Raw genomic sequence first — 18,548 nt, forward strand, 5'->3', positions numbered from 1 at the left:
TTCTCAATCTGTGGGTCAAGACCCAGAAGTGGGTCACAAGAATATATGCAAGGGTCACAAACAAACTTTAAAAATGGATTCTCCTTTAAAGGAGAAAAATGTGGGAAACTGTGGCTTTTCCCTTACAGATTGGCAGAATTCCAGCTTGTGAGGGGCTGCTTGGGACCCCCCATACCTGACATGCCCTATGTGGCATGGCAGGAGAAAACAATTGTGTAGATCAGGTGTTAGATCCTATTGCACCTTTATCTGCATGTGTTACAGGCAGCAGAAGCTGAGAGGAGAATGGACTGACTCTTCCTGGTCCATGCCTCTGAACTTGCCACCTTCAGAGGCTGTAAAGTACCTTACATTATCATGTTCAGTCTTATTTTAGTGGGGTTAAAAAACAACAAGTGAATATTAGTTATGATTTTTTTTTAATGTGTCTGGCCATGGTGTTTAATTAGGAACTGTCAGAGCTAGACTGTAGCTGGAGACCAAGCTTAGGAGCTGCTTACAAGGCAAATATCTAGCAACTGTGTCCTCGCAGAGACAGCCACATTCCTTTGGTTATGAAATGTTCATGTATTCTTTTTCCAGGATCCCAAAGGAAATGATTTATAGCACCTGATCTTTCAAGACCACAAAACACCTGAGACATGAGCCTCCTTTCTCTTCTCCTTTTTCTTCAGTTTTTAGAATCCTAGGAATAATGTTATTAAAGATTGGTACAGTCAGAGTGATGTCATAGTCACAATGGTCTATAATGGGAGGCAATGATTTCCTAGGTGATATCTTTCATTGGACCAATGATGTAGTTGGGATGAAGCGAGACATACTTTTGAAGAAGAATGTCTTGCATTTAGAAGTTTGTCTAACTTTATCCCAAGTACAATGTTGCCAGAATAATGTGTCAAAAGGGGCTGGCAGTCAGAAGCAGAGGGTCACATTAGCAGTGGTAGTGGCAATCCCTTGATTCAATTATGACCTCTATTACAGCTCATTGGTGGGTCTTGAGGTGACTTAAGAGTCCAGTCCTTGAGCTAGATCTGTCTGCAGTAGTTGCAGTTCTTTCAGCATGGCAGAGTAAGCTGTAGGCCAGGATTGCTCTCCTTTTCCTTCCTCCGCACTCTCTTCTCTGCTTTCAATAATAAATATCACCCTAAGAAATCCTTGCCTCTTGCATTATAGGCTGATTAATTTTAGAGACACTCTATAAATTGTTATATCACATTAAGACAGATGTGTATATTTGGAACATGTTTGATATAAATTATTTATTCCTTAAATGCTTATAAATGGTATGCATATTTGTACATTTGCAAATATTTTATATTTAAAGGCACTCCCCTAAGGAATTTCTGCTATATGCTTAGTAGTTGGAAATGACACAGGATAGCTAGGAACAACCAATATGATGGAGCCATAAAAAAGGCTAAGATGATCCTAGAATATATCAGTTGAGGCATTTTCAGCAGAAAAATTGTACAAGGTAACAATAACCCTTAGCTGCAATATCACATAGAGTTCTGCACACCATGTTCCAGAAAAGTGAATTCAAGCTGGAACAGGCAAAGAGAAGGTCTACCAAAAAGATTAGGGGGAGAGAAGAGATGGGAAAAACTTGCTTATTTAGCAAAGCAAAGACTGGAAGGGATAAGACTGGTCTTTATAAACATATCAAGGTGGCAAACACCAAAGGAAAAAAAAGGCAGTTTAAGCTAAGGGACAATGTTGTCATGAGAACAAATAGGTATAACTGGCTATGAATACATTTAAAATAGAAATTAGAGGAAGGAGGAAAGAGGTTCTTTGAAAAGCCTTCAGCTAGGACAAGTGTGTGCAAAAAACCTAAAAGCTTTTATCAAGATCCTCCTAAAGCTGATATGATGAAGATAACTATGAGGTTCTATCCAGGCTAATGCTCTTCAGAGCAATTACTTACTGTCATTGCTATATGAATGGTAAGATATTTGATGTCCCAAAATAGGTAAGTCATTTGATATTATTACTGGTTCTCAAGAGAAGAGGCCATTTGAGTACAATGATATTGTTAACTGGAGACTGACAGTTACGTAAGCAACATTTCTGTCCAAAGCAGAAAGACAAGAATTGCCTCCCTAAGAATGATTAAGAAAAGTTAGTGGCTTCTTTGAACATTATGTAAGCTAAAGCCTTCTTTAAGACCCCATACTTTAAAACAAAGAGACAAACCTCCCTCCCACCACGGGCTGCAAGTGCAAGAAAAAAATACAAGTTTATTTGGTCAGAAAGAGAATAAGAACGAGCCTGATATTGTGTCCTAGCAGCTTGGGCACACTCCAGAGAAAGGAATCCTGTGTTTTTGTACCTGTCTCTGGGCCAGTTTGTGAATTTTGAATTAAATGGTAATTGGATAATATACAGAAACAGCAGGCATTATAACCCGGCACTCTCCCCTCCCCAGTGAGTATCCTGACCACAAAAGGTTAAGCGTAATTTAAACCTGAAGTGGACAGACATACAAGCCTTTTAAATCAGTTTAATCTTCCTGGAAAATCAAGTACTGTTTTGAACCAAGTGACTGTGAATCAGCTGGGTGTTATGTAAGGAAAAGCAGAAAATGACAATACCTCCATCCACAGGTCAGCCATCACAAAGTGTGGTTGCAAGCACTCCCCTGCTTACCCACTTCAAAGCATGCTGTACTGGGTGCTCACCTCCACTCCCTGGTGTTGGAGCACAACACTTCACACAATTGCGAACTGGTTCAGTTTTGGAACGGTTCAGTTGCTATGTGTGTCTGAACTCTCCGACCCGCATCAGTTGTGAGCCAGTTCCAAAATGGTTCCTTGTCTGACCTCACAGTCCTCCTGTTACAAAACACTTTCAATAGGCTAGAAACAAAAATGCATTAGCTTACTGGAGACTAAAACCAGGGCCTTAACAGAAACCTTAATTTCCTGACATATTATAGTAATGTGGCTGTGGCAGAATGAGCTAGGTTGGAAACAGCCTGCACTTGGAGCAACTCCCCCCTCTAAGCTGTTGCTGACCCCTGCCCTATAGCCTAGTAGTTAAAGGCACTCTTCTGGGTGGCAGGACATGGGTCTGAGCCTCCTTAGGTTAAAAAGGAAGTTGAACTCATGTCTATCACTTCTTGGTTGAGCACTTTTGTCATCAGGCTATTATGTAAAAGGTGGGCTATGCCTACCACTACCTTCTTCAGCATGTTTTAAAAATCAGTGACTATAACTGCATTTTGTGAGGGGCCTGACCCTGACTGTGTAGATTAAGTTTCTTAGAGCACATGCAGCAGATAAGACCCTGGGGGGAAGTGGAAGAACACTAAGATTTTGGATCCTGATTGGGATCAGGCATAAGGCAAACACTGAGCCGCTCAGATTGAGCCTTCTTAAAAACAGAATTCAAGGCAGTTATAGAACTTTTTACTCAAACAGGGTGAGCGCAGGGGCCACCGATCAGTGGTGAGGGGCAGGACTGCAGGACAAACAGCCCTCTCAGCTAATCAGTGGTGAGGGGCAGGCTCTCTGCAAAAGGCCATGAAATAGGCTCCACGTGCTGAGCACAGCCCACGGAATTCCCTTTCACTCGCTACAACATAGATAGATCCCTAAGACTTGAGAATCTGGCATGGCTCACATCATGGCTCACATACCCGCTGCTCAGTCAAAATTGGACCCAAAGCACTATCTCAAGGTCCTCTGGGGGGATGTGTCACAGGTATAGACTTTAACGCCCCAGTTTAAGCTGGAGCCCTGCTCTATTCTGCAACTTGATTGCATACATTTCTGCCAACCAGTTCCTATTTAGAATTGGGAGATAGCAGAAAGAGGGACCATTTCCCCACCAACTGGAAAAATTATTTAGGTTAGAAATCACCCTCTACTGCAGTGGTCACCAACCAGTGGGTCTCTGGTAGATCTCGGAGCCTCGTGGAGTCAATCCGAGGCTGGGGTGGAGGGGCTGAGTGCCCCTGTGCATTCACACATGCGCCACAGCCCAGCAGGTCAGTCTGTGAGGAGGAGAGGGGGAGTCCTAGATGGAGGCCCTTGCAGTGAGGGACAGTGCCGCAGAGGCAGGAGCAGGGGTAAGCTGAGTGGGGCCCTGGCTGGGTGGGACTTACCTGCTGGGGAGCCATGCCCCCAAATCATTTTTTCTCCCTCTGCCTCAATCTGCCCCCCATCCCTCTCCCCACAGACTTACCAGTTGGGCAGTCGTAGGGGTAGGGTTGGCAGCGGTGCATGGTAGATTTTAGGTTGCTTTTAAATGACAAAGGTGATCTCCTACTTAAAAAGGTTGGAGACCACTACTCTACTGCTTACCCATTGGCTAGATAACAGTACCACTTTGGAAGCCCTCGAAGTGTGAAAGAAGTTGGCCAGTTTAAGGAGAATTTTCTGAAACCTCAACAAAAAACTCTCAAATGTGGAATTCAAGATGTAACGCAAAGGCGATGTATATGGGTATTTATATGTATACATTTGTCTGCCCCAATGTGCTGGAGATCCAGCACATCAGACTAGACTCGATTAACTGAGTCTGCTCTGCACATGAGCTGACACACCCTGTGATGTGCTGTGTGCATTTGTATAAATGACGAAATACAGATCAGCTCTGAGAAAATGGCAGCAGTGCACTTTTGAACTAAAACTTTCAATGTGTTTTTGTTCAAAAGCATACCGCTGCTATTTTCTCAGCACTTATGCACATTTTACTGTTTTAAAAGCGCCTGGCGCTGCGGTGCAAGTACAAATGCCCATTTTAAGGAGACTGTTAGGCATTGAGCTGATTGGCCTGTTTCATACTGTTTGCAAAGGAATTATGATTCTTTCTTTTAATTGTGTGCTCAAGTTTAGTTTGAAGACTATACCATAGATACACCACTGTAAAGCAGTACAACTCTGACTGTGAACTAGATTTCCAAGGATATATGCTGGAAGATCCAAGCCACTTGCTCTGAACTGCAGAAAGCACAATATATGCTATTACTAGGGACCTACTGAATTCATGCCACTGCAGTTTTCAGGGAAACCACAAAACTGGTAGGTCCCCATGAAAAAGGTAGATCCATTCTACCACGAAAATGGTGATTGGCACCACACTTGGACTGCAAAATCAGGGGGAGCAGCCATCCCAAATTTGCTAGGTCCCTAGTTATTACTGTAACAGGGTATGCTACATAGTGCTTATTCTCCTGAGAAAATTTAGCTTAGGGTATGTCAAAGCTAGGTGCTGTGCCGGTACTTAAATCCCTAGTAATATTTTACATAAGATGATCAAAACTGGAGGGAATGGCCTTCACGGTATATAGAGACTACATACTCTACATTGGAAGTACGAAAACCCTGCTTAAGGGTTTGTTTGTAAGACAACTAAATGCCTTGAGTTAGGCTATGGTGAAAAGACCAACACTATTAGTAATATCAGATATTAATATCTGTAAATAAAGTATCAACTAAAAATGTGTCTATGAAAAGATCTTTGCAGGTCATAAAGAAAAATGGCAACTAAGAGCTGGAGGATCTTTCAAATGGATTGTATTATTTTCACATAATGCTTTGAAGGAACACCTGTCAACTTGTGGGCCATGTATATTTTTAAAAATAGAAAAATCTGGTGAAAATAGAGTCCTGCATTTAAAATAAAGAGAAGGATATGAAGGCATTCGGAATCAATCCTGATCAATGGAAAACCTTGGCAAGTGATCGTAACAAACATAGGCGACTCGTAAGGGGTGCACAGGGGTGCATGTGCCTGCCCCCCGACGGCCAACACTGATGCTGTTGGTAGGGCTGGTGGCCCCCTGACAGGGTCGGCAGTTTCTGTGGGTGCCCCCCGTCCCCCCCAGAATTAAGGAGGCACCAGTCACTCATTGTAACAAGTGGTGTCGTCATGGTCTCCACCAGGGCAGCAAAATCCACAACAGAAATTGGCTCCAACAACTTGAAAAGAGTCCATAGGAAGCAAGCAGCTCCTAAACCATCCAACCGTGACATACATTTGTAACCACTGCCACAGATCATGCAAATCTTGGATTGGACTATTCAGTCACATGAGATACTACAAACCTTCTATGTCATAGGCTGCAATATCCATCATCTCCCATAAACTAAAGAATGCCAAAGAAACCTATCTTGTAGTGTTATAAAGCATAGCAGTTAAGGCCTTTCCTTCTTTTTGTTTTTACAGTAAATAACTAAATAAAAGCTTGTTTCTGCCAAGTGGAGAACAATTACACTGATTCAACCCCCCTGAATAGACTTGGAACAAACTGGTTAAGTAGCACAGTTGAGTTGGGCTGGGTGGGTGGTTTTGACTTCAAGTGCAGCAGCTGTTGGCACATACATGGTTTCTGGTTCAAGCAGCTGACACAGTCCAGTGGAGTTACAGGTGTTACATCTTGGGGAAAACTGTTAAAGCTCACAAAGGACCTCTAACCAGCTTTTAAAACGGCAACAGTCAAACTGTCCCTGGCAGGAAAAGGTAATTATGATAACTGTTCTTTCTAGGATGGAAGGACATAACCTAAATAAGATTTCTCTTGACACCAGTCTTACAAAGGGTGGTTAGCCCCAAACCATCTACACATGCTTGTGGTGTGTGCATTTGTATAAATGGCAAAATGTGCATCAGCGCTGAGAAAATTGTGGCAGCGTGCTTTTGAACTAAAACACATCGAAGGTGTTTTAGTTTAAAAGGACTCCACTGCCATTGTCTCATTTATACATTTGGTTTAAAAGCAGGCTGCTGCCATTTATACCAATGCATGTGATGCTGTGCCGGGCATGTTAGCATGCCTGTGAAGCAGACTTGATTAACGGAGTCTGCTCTGAAGCACTGGATCTCTGGTGTGTTGGAGCAGATGAATGTATGTGTATAAATATGCCACATTTTAAAGAAACTGATCTGCTCTAGCCGGTTCCTTGGATTCGCTTTTGGGACCCCTTTGTCCCAAGTGTTCTTTGCCTGTCTCTTACATGCCTCCCACTTGCCCCTCCTTGCTTCCTCACCTATTGTATTCTAAGCACTCCACTTTATACTCTGTGCTGCCCCTTCATGGCCTGATAGAGCAAACTTGGGTTCACATATATGTGTTCATGTATGTGTACATGTGCATATATGTATGTATGTATGTATGTATGTGCATGGGCGACTGGTGCCACCTTAGTCAGGCGGGGCATGTGACCCCCGCCCCAGCAACAGGGGGTGTGTTCCCCCTTGGCCGATCTTGCTGACCTCGGGGGTCCCCTGCGGCCCATCGTGAAACAGCCAATCGCTGTGACCACTTCTGGAAGTGGCTGTGGCCATTTCTGGGAGCGCCATGGTGCTCCACTCCCTAGCCAGTGCTTGGCGGGGGGTCACCAGTGCTGCCACCTCCCCCCCTGCCCATTGCCTAAGCAGCAAGCGTGGCCAGTCACAGGGTGCACCCCTGTGCACCTGCTGCGCGTTGCCACTGGGTCTGAGTATCTATATCTATGCATCTATATATGTGCATGCAGAAGCATGTGTGCATGCATGTCTGCATGTGTACGTGCATGCGTGCACACATATACGTGTGTTCATTTATGGGTGTATATATAGGTGCTTGCATGTGTATATGTGTACATATGTATGCATGTATCTATACATGTGTGCATATGTACATGTATATGTGCACATGCATATGTGCATGCAAGTACACATACCCTAGGGATGGCTCTATCTATACATGTGTATGTGTACATTTGTACCTGTATGTGCATGTACATACATATCTGTACGTGTGGATATGTACATGCATATGTGCACAAGCGCATGCATGTACATTTGTACATGCACGTACGAGCAGGTATGTATGTGTACACATGTGTATATATCTACGCACACCTGTCCGTGAGCACGTGTACACATGTATGTGTCTCGATACAGACATATCTATATCGACACACACACACCTGCTTGCCCGCACCGGGTCAAAGCTAAAGCCGACGGCGCCCAAACGCCTCGCCAGATACCACATCCGGGTCACACGGTACCCGGAAGCCCCGGGGGCTGCGCTGCGAGGAGGGAATCCGGCTGACTTCCGCTTGGCCTTTGACCCGGCAGTAAAGTCTGTGCAGGCGCCGCCGCCGGTGCCATGCAGGTCTCCAGCCTCAACGAGGTGAAGATCTACAGCCTGAGCGCGGGCCGCAGCCTGCCCGAGGTGAGCGCCGGGGGCCGGGGGGCGCTTCGGAGCCCGGGGGCAGTTCCTGGCCGCTCTGGGCGGGTATTGCCACTGCGGGCCCGAGCGTGAGCGCCCCTGTGCCCGGCACTGCTGCTGGACCCCGGGGTGGTGCCCGACGGCAGCGGCTCCCAACCTTGTTTATACCAGGACCCATCTGTAAATACCAGTGCTACCTTTCCCTCCCTGCTGCCCCCAGCCTCCCAGTGTGGGTGGCCTGGAGGCCCCTGGCAGGCCGCCGGAGCTCTTAGCAGCAAGATCAGAAGGGGTGGAAAGCTGTTTTGTGGAGTTGTAACTCGTTTAGTTTGTATCGAGGTGGGTGGGGGAAAGTAGAGCCCCTCTCCTTACAAGCATGGGGATTCCAAATGTAAGTTATTAAAATAATAGTTGTTTTCCAACTTTTAAGTTAGTCTAATAAAAGATATAAGATTCACACAAAGAACCGCATCTGCCTAAAATAATAGATGCATTTAAACTCTTAAGTACAGCATGCTCAAGTTTTCAGTGATATTTTAAAAATTATTAAGCATAACATTGCTAGGATTATTAAATTAAATAGTATGTATTCATGCAAATGTTTGATGTGTTTCTGTGAGACAATGAATACAGAAATACTAATATGACTGCCCCCTCACTTTGTTTTACTGGTAAATTTGATAAGCCTAACCAACTTTCCCTCTGTCTTCCTTTAAATATTGACAGCTACAGTTTTTCTTTTATAGTGGCTTTCTGATAGGAAGAAGAGAGCACTCCAAAAGAAAGATGTTGGTAAGTTACCTTCAGCACGTACTGTTCAGCAGTAATGGGTTGTGTTTACGTAGACCAGAAAACTTTACAGGCTGATTTAAGAATTGATAGCTATTTGGCTCTTGTGTGCTCGTTGCTAGTCATTTCTGGGTTGCAAAGGCTTGTGTGCAAGTTGATCTAGATAAGGGGTCAAGAAAGAGTGTTTCCTTTTTTTCAGTACTGGGTGAATTAGATGTTCTTGAATTCCTGTGAATCTTTAGCTGCTGGTTGCTCTAGTCTAGAAGGTTTAATGGCAGATTTGGTCTGTCACTTCTACAAGTACATTATGTTAAGGACTGTCCACATTAGAGAAAGTGATGGATATGATCCTCAGGGCAGTGTGACTGGATAGACTCTTAAGTACAGGGCAGGGCGACCGCATGTTCTCCCTGCAAAGTACTCAGAACAGGACATTCTGCCATTGGGTCTGGTATTTAGCTGGAGGTATAAAATGGCACACGTTCATTTAGCCTCCTCTTTTTCCCTCAGAAGCCTGGATCTTTAAAAAATGCAAACAAAGCCTTCCACTCTCCCTTTTGCCCAGAGCAGAGTGCCTCTCTAGTCTGGGATTTATTTTTAACTTTGTGTAGTACTTGAATGCAATTGTGATAAGTAGCATATGGGACTTGTGAGAGGTAGGTGTGGGGTAGGTATTACATGAGTGTAGTAGAGATGATGGCATAAGCTATACAGTTTCTCAGTTACATAATCAAAGAATCATACAGCATGTTAATTTTACATGATGATGTAGTATGTATTGCTTTGCATTGATGCTGTTCACTTCTGAATGCTAAACAGAATTCATTAATTTTCTTATGTTAACGACATGAGGGATGGCTTTTCTTGTATTTGGTGTGTAATAACTTTCTATAAGAAGTAAGTGCCCCATTTTTAAAGACAAATGTTTTCCTTAATTTTTTTAAAGATCTTCGAAGAAGAATTGAACTTATTCAGGACTTTGACATGCCTACAGTTAGCACAAAAATTAAAGTGTCAAGGGATGGACAGTATATCATGGCAACTGGTAAGTAAATTTAAATGTTTGTTTATAACAAAAGCTAAAAATGCTAGATGTCCTTGACATAGAGCAGGGGTAGGCAATGTTTTTTGGCCTGAGTGCTGGAAAAAACCACAATGCCTACCTTGGAAGGTGCTGGAGTGCTGGCATGCCAGAAAAACAAAGCGAGGGCAGGTGGCCCTGCTTGTGCCCTTGCCCCCCAGCCCAGGCTCTGTGGCTATCAGCAGCTACCCAAAACCTGGGCCAGCTGCAAACAGCTGCTGTGTCCCTGGCCCTGGCCTCAGCTGCCTCCCAAACCCAGCTTTGGGCCTCCAGGGAGGCAGCAGATACCGGCAATGCCCCGTGCTGTGCTGCCGTCACTGTGGCATCTGCAGAGCAGCGTTGGAACCTGGCATGGCAGGGAACAACGGGGGCAGTGTGCTGTGCTCCCGGCCCCGCTGCCCTCCTTTGGGCCTGCCAAATCTCAGCGTGTGTGACCCGGAGTGGCAGCGCACAGAGGAGCCGCACCAGAAAGCTGCTTGCTGCTGCAAGCTGCGTGCTGCCCTGGTCACACTTCCCCTGTGTGCGTGGGAGCAGCGTGGACAGCATGCAGGGTTTTGCCCCTCGTTGCTGCCCCTGCCTGCAGGGGAACTGTGGCCAGGGGAGCTTGGAGCGGCAGGCAGCTTTCTGCGTCCCCCCCCCACTGTGCCCTGTCACATTGGGTTCGAACACTGCTCTGCAGAAGCAGGGGCGAGGCCAGCACAGTGGGGAGCATCACCCGTATCTGCTGCCTCCCCAGAGTCCGGGGCCAGGTCTGGGGCTGGGAGGCAGCTGGGGCTGGGGCAGGGCGGCAGCTGTTGTTTAGCTGGTCCAGGTTCTGGGTGGCTGCTGATAGCCATGGAACCCAGGCTACTCCCAGCAGGGTTTGCAGCCTCCTAGCCACCTGCTGGGAGGCTGCAAACAGCTGCTGCCTCCCCACCCCCGGCCCCAACCTGTCGAGGAAAATGGCCTTGTGTACCGACCCCTGACATAGAGGGTAGGACTTAGAAATGAATACAAATCTAAAATTATCTTTAAGTGACAGTGTCTTTCTGGGTTTTTGTAACTTATGTGATAAATAGAGCCTTGCGTGTCAATACGTGAAGCACTTACTGTGTGTGTAAATTTTCAATTAGATTGTAGTGGCCACTGAACTATTAATGATCAAAATTCTCATAAAAATGAGACATTTTTGTAGGTTTTTAGTTTTGCTGACAATTTGTAGTTGTAAAGAGAATTTTTTGGGTGGTTGGCTTGTGTTTTTTTTTTTTTATACTTAACAATTTAACATTTTTCACTTAAAATAGAAAATGTTAGTTTTTAGCAATAAACCAATATTCATAACCAGGGATCCTGGTTTTCCATTTGCCATGGAAAAAATGCAGTAAAACATTGAATTTCTCATTTTAAGGAGGAAAACAGAATTTCTCATTTTAAAGAGAAGAACACAGGAAACTGCAGGCTTCCCTTTGCAGTCTAGCAGAGTTCCAGCCTGCAAGTGGCTGAGAGCAGCGGGAGGAGGGAGATTGGGCAGGAGATGTCATGTGTATGGGGGTGTGGGACTCCTGGTGGTGGCACTGAGCTTCCTTGCTCCACTCTGCCATGCCATGCCAGGTCCTGCCCACTGGGCCATGGAAACCCCTGGCAGGGTGGGGAGCTCTGAGCTTGCAGTGGGCAGCACCTGGCGTGGCATGGCATCCTCGCCCCTTCCCCATGGGCTTTACTTCAGCTGTGCTACCTATGGGGGAAGGGGAGCCAGGTTCCACGCTGTGCTCCTGTGGCAGCTAGGGTGCAGGTGCTGCTGGGGGATGAGGGGGTAGGGGGCTGCAGACCTGGGTCCCTATCTCTGTAGCCCTGGCAGCTGAGGGCTGGAGGGTGCAGGGGCCTATGCATGGGGAGTGAGGGTCACCGGCAGGACCCAAGGAGCTGTGGGGTGAGGTTTAAGGGTCACCAACAGGGCCAGGAGGCTGTGGGTGGGGAGTGAGGGGCAATGGCATAGGCAGGGCACCAGCATATCAGGGCTGCTCAGCCCCACAAAGCAGTGGTGGGGAACAGCTGCAGCTGGACCCGTGTCCTGGTCAGGGCAGGGGGTAGGTGGAACTCTGATTTTTGCATGATTAAAAAACCCCCAAAATCAAATGCCAACATTTATAAGTATTTAGAATTTATTTTATTATAGTGATTGAAACACTGGTAAGCTTCCAGATTTGCTTTAAAATTGTAAATATATCAATAAACACAATGTTCAACTAATACCCAAAATAAAACATCACTATAAATAGATTTTTAATCAAAGAATTTGAGATTTTTTTTAGCAGAGAATTTGCGATTTTTAAACAGAAAACCAGGATCCCTGTTCGTAATTGAAGCAAAAACTAAAGAAAAATAATCTTTGCTTCTCTATCTGTGGGAACTTCAGTCATTTGGCTGAAATGTTGCCCATACTGTTGTGTCTCTAGTTACATTAATACTATCCAAATTTTCATAAATCTGGTTTGCTTTAAACGGATGGGCTGCCTACTCCTAATAATTTTTTGTAGAGGTAACAAAAAGCAGTATAGATTTTAGCAGGAGCAATCATCTTGAATACTGTGTGTCAGTGGTTCTCTAACTCTTGAATTTAGCAGTACCATCTGTAGAGGGAGCCCTCTCTTTTTTTGCTCCCCCCCCCACCACACACAAGGGAGATGTTTTCACACACCCCTTCTCCCTCCCCCAGCATTTAAAAGCCCAAGGGTTGCCATCGCACCCATTGAGAGTCACTCCACCCTTGCACTCTTCAACTGCTGCCTGTGTCCTGTCTGTTGGAGGTGTTGCCAGTCTGGCGCCTCAGGCAGGCCTGCAACAGTATCAGGGCAGCCTTTGGACCAGGCCATGTTGCAACAGGGCACCCTTTTCTGCTGCAGCCGTTTCCCTGTCTGGCCCCACGCACCATGTTCCATAAACAGAGATACAGCAGTGCAGTTCCACCTGGTGGCAGCAGTGTGGCACCCCAGGATGCCATGACACCTCATTTGAGAGGTGCTGTTAGACTTGTAAGCTGAGTGCTCTTTTTGTTCAGTAGTCTTTAGCATTCAGTAGCTGTCATTGATTTCTAAGGCTAAAATTCTTGCACCTAAAATAAAGTAAATATCGTGCATGTTTAAGGTTTGTTCGAAAGCAAACATGCTCTGATATGCTTACATTAAGGATAAAATTGTTTTGCAGGAACATATAAGCCAAGAATCCGGTGTTATGATACCTATCAGTTATCCCTGAAATTTGAAAGATGCTTAGATTCTGAAGGTAAGTAAATTGTTACTCCTACATCAGAAATAGAGGTGGTGTGACTTGATGTATGGGGCCCAAGGGGGAAGAGAACAGGGGTGAAGAGACTTAGGTTCAGTTCTGCACCTCCTGTGGCTACATAGGCCACTGCTTTGTGGAAAAGGGACAGTGTTACTTAACCATGGGGTTTTTAACCCTGGGGGTACTTGGGATGGCCTCAGGAGGTACTCGGCAGTGGGCACCGCTGGCACTTCTGCCACTGCCGTACTGCTGGCACAGTCACTGATCAGCTATGGGGGTGTCCCCTCCCGCCCCCTCTCATCATGCCACTAGGGGACTCCTGTCTTCTTGACTGGCTGCTGGGGGTACACTGACCCAAAAAGGTTGAAAACCCCTGATTGACCTATCTTTGTAAAGCAGTTTGGACCTTGTGGAATTTTAAATAACGTATCTATAATTCCACTTACATATGGTGGAAAGACTATGTGCTTTTATATTATGTTTCCTTTGTAATTGTTTAGTTCAGTGCTTCGGAGTCATAGAGAAGTAGGCCTGAAAGAGATCTCCAGAGGTCATGTAGTCCATCCCTCTGCCTGAGCAGCACAATCCTTGTCCAACCTGTCACATACAAACCACAGTCTAAACTCACCATATGACTGACTACCATTAATCCTGGCACAACATAGACCTAGCACCCTAATCTGCCACAAGTAAAGCAAGGGTACTGCAGCAGCCAGTGTCCTGCTTCTATAAAATGTTAGTGTTCCCATTGAAACCCAAAGTGTTGCTTCTGTAAACTAGTAAGGATGCCAATGTGTGTCATAAGTCTGATAAATACCATATTTACCGTATTTTTCGGACCATAAGATGCACTTTTTTCCCCCCAAAAGTGGGGGGGAAAACGAGGGTGCGTCTTATGGTCCGAAGGTGTGTGTCCCGGGGAGACGGAGCGGAGCCTGCCCGCGGAGGCGGCGGAGCCCGAGCGGGACACCCGCCGCTTGTTTATGCCGTGTCCCGGGGAGACGGGGCGGAGCTTGCCCGTGGAGGCGGCGGAGCCCGAGCGGGACACCCGCCGCTTGTTTATGCCGTGTCCCGGGGAGACGGGGCGGAGCTTGCCCGCGGAGGTGGCGGAGCCCGAGCGGGACATCCGCCGCTTGTTTAGACCGGAAGCCGGTGCCCGTGCCGGTGGCCGGGAGCCGGCAATAAAAATGGCCGGCCGGAACAGACGGGGCAGGAGTCCGAAGGAGGGACTCGCTGCCGCGGAGACTGAGGCTCCAGGAGGGGTGCGTCTTATGGTCCGGTGCGTCTTATGGTCCGAAAAATACGGTACTTGAATACAGGACATGGTCCCATTCCCCCCATCTGCCCATTGGCATGGGCAAAAAAGCCCCTTGTCTTTTAGTCATTGTCACAGGATCAAGGAGATGTCCTGTGACTAATATGGGGTTAAGGAGCTGCCAATCACTAGGGGCAGCTCAGGTGCTGGTTGTCACAGCAACCAGACAGGTCAGGTGACCAGAAGGGGGCAGGGCCGGGCCTTTATAAACTGCCCAGGCCGGACCCGGAGTGGCAGTTCCCCTTTGGCAGCCGCAGGAGCAGGAGCTCTGCGGATGAGCTGAGCAGCCCGGGGTCGATGGTCACAGCCTGACCACTTTGACTGGCTGCAGTGATGCAGGGGAGAGAGAGAGAACGCTAGAAGAGGCCACGATTAACAAGCTTTGGGGTTATAAGCCGGTAGGGTTCTGGTTATGTTGCAGCTGCTCGGCTCATGTTTTGTGTTATGGTTAGACCGGAGGACTGGGTAAGTCTGTAGGGGTGTGAGGAGGCCTCACAGGGGCTCCCCAGTAGCTTGGGGGTTCCCGGTGCCCAGTGGGGGCACAGCGAGTGGTGCACCGGAGTGGCCCGGCACAGGCCCCAGAGTTTGGCAACGGGCGCGAGAGGCCCGGCATAGGCCCCAGAGTGGGGCAACGGGCGCGAGAGGCCCGGCATAGGCCCTAGAGGGGGGTGAGAGGCCCCAGAGAGGGCGAGGAGCGGGGAAAACCGCGAGACAGGCCCAGTGGGGCGAGGCCTGGGCACGGCAAGCCCAGAGGCGCTGGTAGCGGGGTGCAGGTTATTTAACCAGCCCAGAGGCGCTGGTAAAGGGGCAACAGGCGCGTGACCAACCCAGGGGCGCCAGTAAAGGGGTGCCAGTGGCGCGATAAGCCCAGGTAGATTGGAGAGGGGTGCTGGGGAGTAACAAGCCCCAGGGACACCAGGGGGGTGACAAGCCCAGGGGTGCCAGAGAGGGGCACCAGGGCAGGACGAGCCCAAGGGGTGCCAGAGAGGGTACCGAAGGGCAGGGGACCCAAACAACGTCCAGAGAACAGCTGCGAGGCTTGGGGTGTGCTGAAGGGGAGGTAGGAGGCACGCATTGCCCTTAAGGCAGGGGTGCGCTGAGGCACCCCATACGGAGTAGGTGTAGTAACACTCACACCATTCACCAGGGGATAAAGGCAGCCTCCCATCTGAACTAATTGTCATCAAAGATGTGGCGGACGAGAATCAGAGGGTGCTGAATCACCTTGAGTGACAGTAGGGGGTGCCACGGAGTACACGGCCACTCCTAGGCCCCACGCCCTCACAGTCATTTACCAGGAAATCTCGCTAAATACATTGTTTATTGTTAAACTGCTGCTAAAAGCAGGTTCTGCTCAGCAATAGAAACCAACTACAAAGTTGATTAAATGCAGTTGACACTGAGCATGACTATAAAACAGATGGCCCATATTGGTCAAACATACTAATTGGAACCTCTTTTTTTGTGTGTGTGTGTGTGTGGGCCCTTAAACAAAAGAAAGAAAAAAACCCCAAACGGACAGGTATTCCCTCCACAGGGAACTGGCACCAGGCCTACAGATACTGTAGTACCAGGCTGTCGCTGGGAGGGCCAGCCCTGACACCTACCCCTTGGTACCAAAAATGCTACATTTGATTTTAGCCAAAAAAAGTTGATGCTCATGGGCACCTACTACAAAGATAGGTTAGTAGAGATAGACAGTGTGAATGAGACACGTGGTTGTGTCCATTAAGTGCCGTACCCCTCACTGCCAGCTCTTGTTCGTGTCATTGTGAATGACGACAGTGCATACACTCTGACTTCCTCTTCATTCCCACAGCTGGGCTATGCCTTTATTTCCCTTTTCCATTAATTCCTGTTTCTTCACCAGCCTTAAATGCCTGGCAAATGCCATGAAACAGGACCCAAATGACATGAAACAGGACCCAGAATCCCTGTCAACCCTTCTCTCAGCCTGGCACATGGTTTGTGCGGCTCTGCCCTCCATGAGCTAAAACAAGATCAGATTGCTCTGCTCCTCATCTGCGTATAAATTTCTGGAGCATCCTAGGACTCATGACAAGAACACTGGGTTCCACTCATGAGTGGGGATTAATTAGCACGTGGATCCTTTGTGGGGCACATCTGCGGTATACACACATACTGAGCAGTGCTGTGCTGTGGGGTCACCCTGAGTTCAAATGCTTTAGACTCTGGTGGGCCCAACCCAATGAACTGTATTGTAAATCATGATCTTTTGGCTTTGGACTAATCTCACATACGGTTTGTACTACATATAAATAGGTGGGAGAGCAGGGTCTTACAGTAGGAAGCGAGGGAAAGGGTGGCGAGGAGAAAATGGGGGAAGCAGAGGGGAAAGGGGCTACCTGATTCCCCAGATTTATTTTTCCATGCGGTAGCAGTGGGGGGGAAACAAATTCAGGACAAACCTCCAATAATTTGATTCTATACCTGGAGAACTATAATATATTTCTAAATTTTTCATATGTAGAATCTAATTAATGCAGGGTTATTTTCTATTCAAGTAAATACAGTATGCTTTGTGGCTGGTTGATTTCTTACTGATTTGTTACTAAAAATTACAGCAACAAAAAAATCAAACATTTAATTAGCTGTCAAGGAGAGCATTACGTAGAGAGTAAAAATGATTGATTTCATGTTCCTGACTTCTTGGAGTATGTACTATTATAGTACAGTCTCATCAGTCTGCCTCTTTCATTCACTAGAAGAACTAGAAGAGTCTAATTAGTGTCCTCAAAACTATATAAAACTTTTCTGATCCTTACTTTTGATATCAAGTGAAAATCACTAAAGTAGCAAGGTTTTATATACAGTTTATCTAATACAGTATAACCTCATAAATCTGGTGTGCTTGGGACCAAGCACCTGCTAGAAATTTGAAAATGCCGTATTTTTTTTAAATCGGAGCGGCAGCTAGTTGCAGGGGTGGGTGGGGAGCAGCGGCTACACACTGAGCAGCAACCTGGGGTTGTGAATGGCAGCAGCAGCCGCTGCGTGCAAGCTTCCTCCTCTGCGTCCGGGGAGGGAGGGGGCAGGGAAGTGCCAAATTTTTGGTAATTTTGGATTTTTGATATCTGGATGTATGAGGTTATACTGTATCACCAACCTTAGGAGAATTTGAAATTAAATCATTTAATTAAAAGTTAGGATACTAATTTAGAACATTAACTTTGCATAGTTAAGGGCTCAAGATATAGCAAAAGTAAAGTTGTACGTGAAACCTTAAGAAGTATTTTTGTTTATTCATGGTAATTGGTGATTACAGACTAGTTTCCAGTTGGTGTGGAACCTTAGATCAGTTGTTCTCAACCACTGTCCTGCATACCTCTTTCTGGGAGGAGTTTGTGGGAATGGACTGGGAAATATTGCATGAAAAACAGAAGCTTCTGCCTACTTCAGGTTTATCGGAGAACCCTAATGACAGCTGCAATACTTGCACCTGCCACAGCTCTTCCTGGTTTGGCTCCCCATGAGGCACAAAGGGCAGTTCCACCTGGTTGTGATAGTGGCTGAGAACCAGTTAAATAAACTGAGGCAGTACTGTAGTGGTTCTCAACTGTGGTGACACCATATTCAAGCAAGTTGCATAGGAAAGCCGTGAATCTAAAAAAGTTATGAGCCACTGCCTTATGCAGATTCTCTCTATATCTATAGATATATAATTTGTCTACCCATACTAGACTACAGTGATTCTGGTACCTGACCTAGCTAGTTGTAAGTTGATTCTGATAGTTTGCTATGTGCAGACATGTTAAAATATCAGTGTAGATATGCTAGAGCATTGTGGTTAGGGAAGCGTAGTGTATGAGGATAGTTAAAAGCTAGAAAATGCTGCATGTTTCTAACGTTTTAAGAAAGTATGTAATCGTGTTTCAGAGAGGCTGTGCAATTACAAGTGTGTAAATTGCTGAATTCAT

General features: G+C 46.5%; 1 protein-coding gene across 1 annotated transcript in view; it reads left to right on the top strand.

Annotated features, from left to right (window-relative positions):
* Positions 1-8,064: 8,064 nt before the first annotated feature.
* Positions 8,065-18,548, top strand: part of NOL10 (nucleolar protein 10) — a 74,953-nt gene continuing 64,469 nt past the window's right edge. The window contains exons 1-4 of the mRNA XM_090032131.1: positions 8,065-8,167; positions 8,908-8,953; positions 9,897-9,995; positions 13,215-13,292. Coding sequence (XP_089888257.1) covers positions 8,102-8,167; positions 8,908-8,953; positions 9,897-9,995; positions 13,215-13,292 — 289 coding nt within the window. The 5' untranslated portion in view covers positions 8,065-8,101. The remainder of the gene's footprint in view (positions 8,168-8,907; positions 8,954-9,896; positions 9,996-13,214; positions 13,293-18,548) is intronic.

Source organism: Crocodylus siamensis, chromosome 1, assembly GCF_052110815.1.
Source record: "Crocodylus siamensis isolate JL-2025a chromosome 1, ASM5211081v1, whole genome shotgun sequence".
NCBI lineage: Eukaryota > Metazoa > Chordata > Crocodylia > Crocodylidae > Crocodylus > Crocodylus siamensis.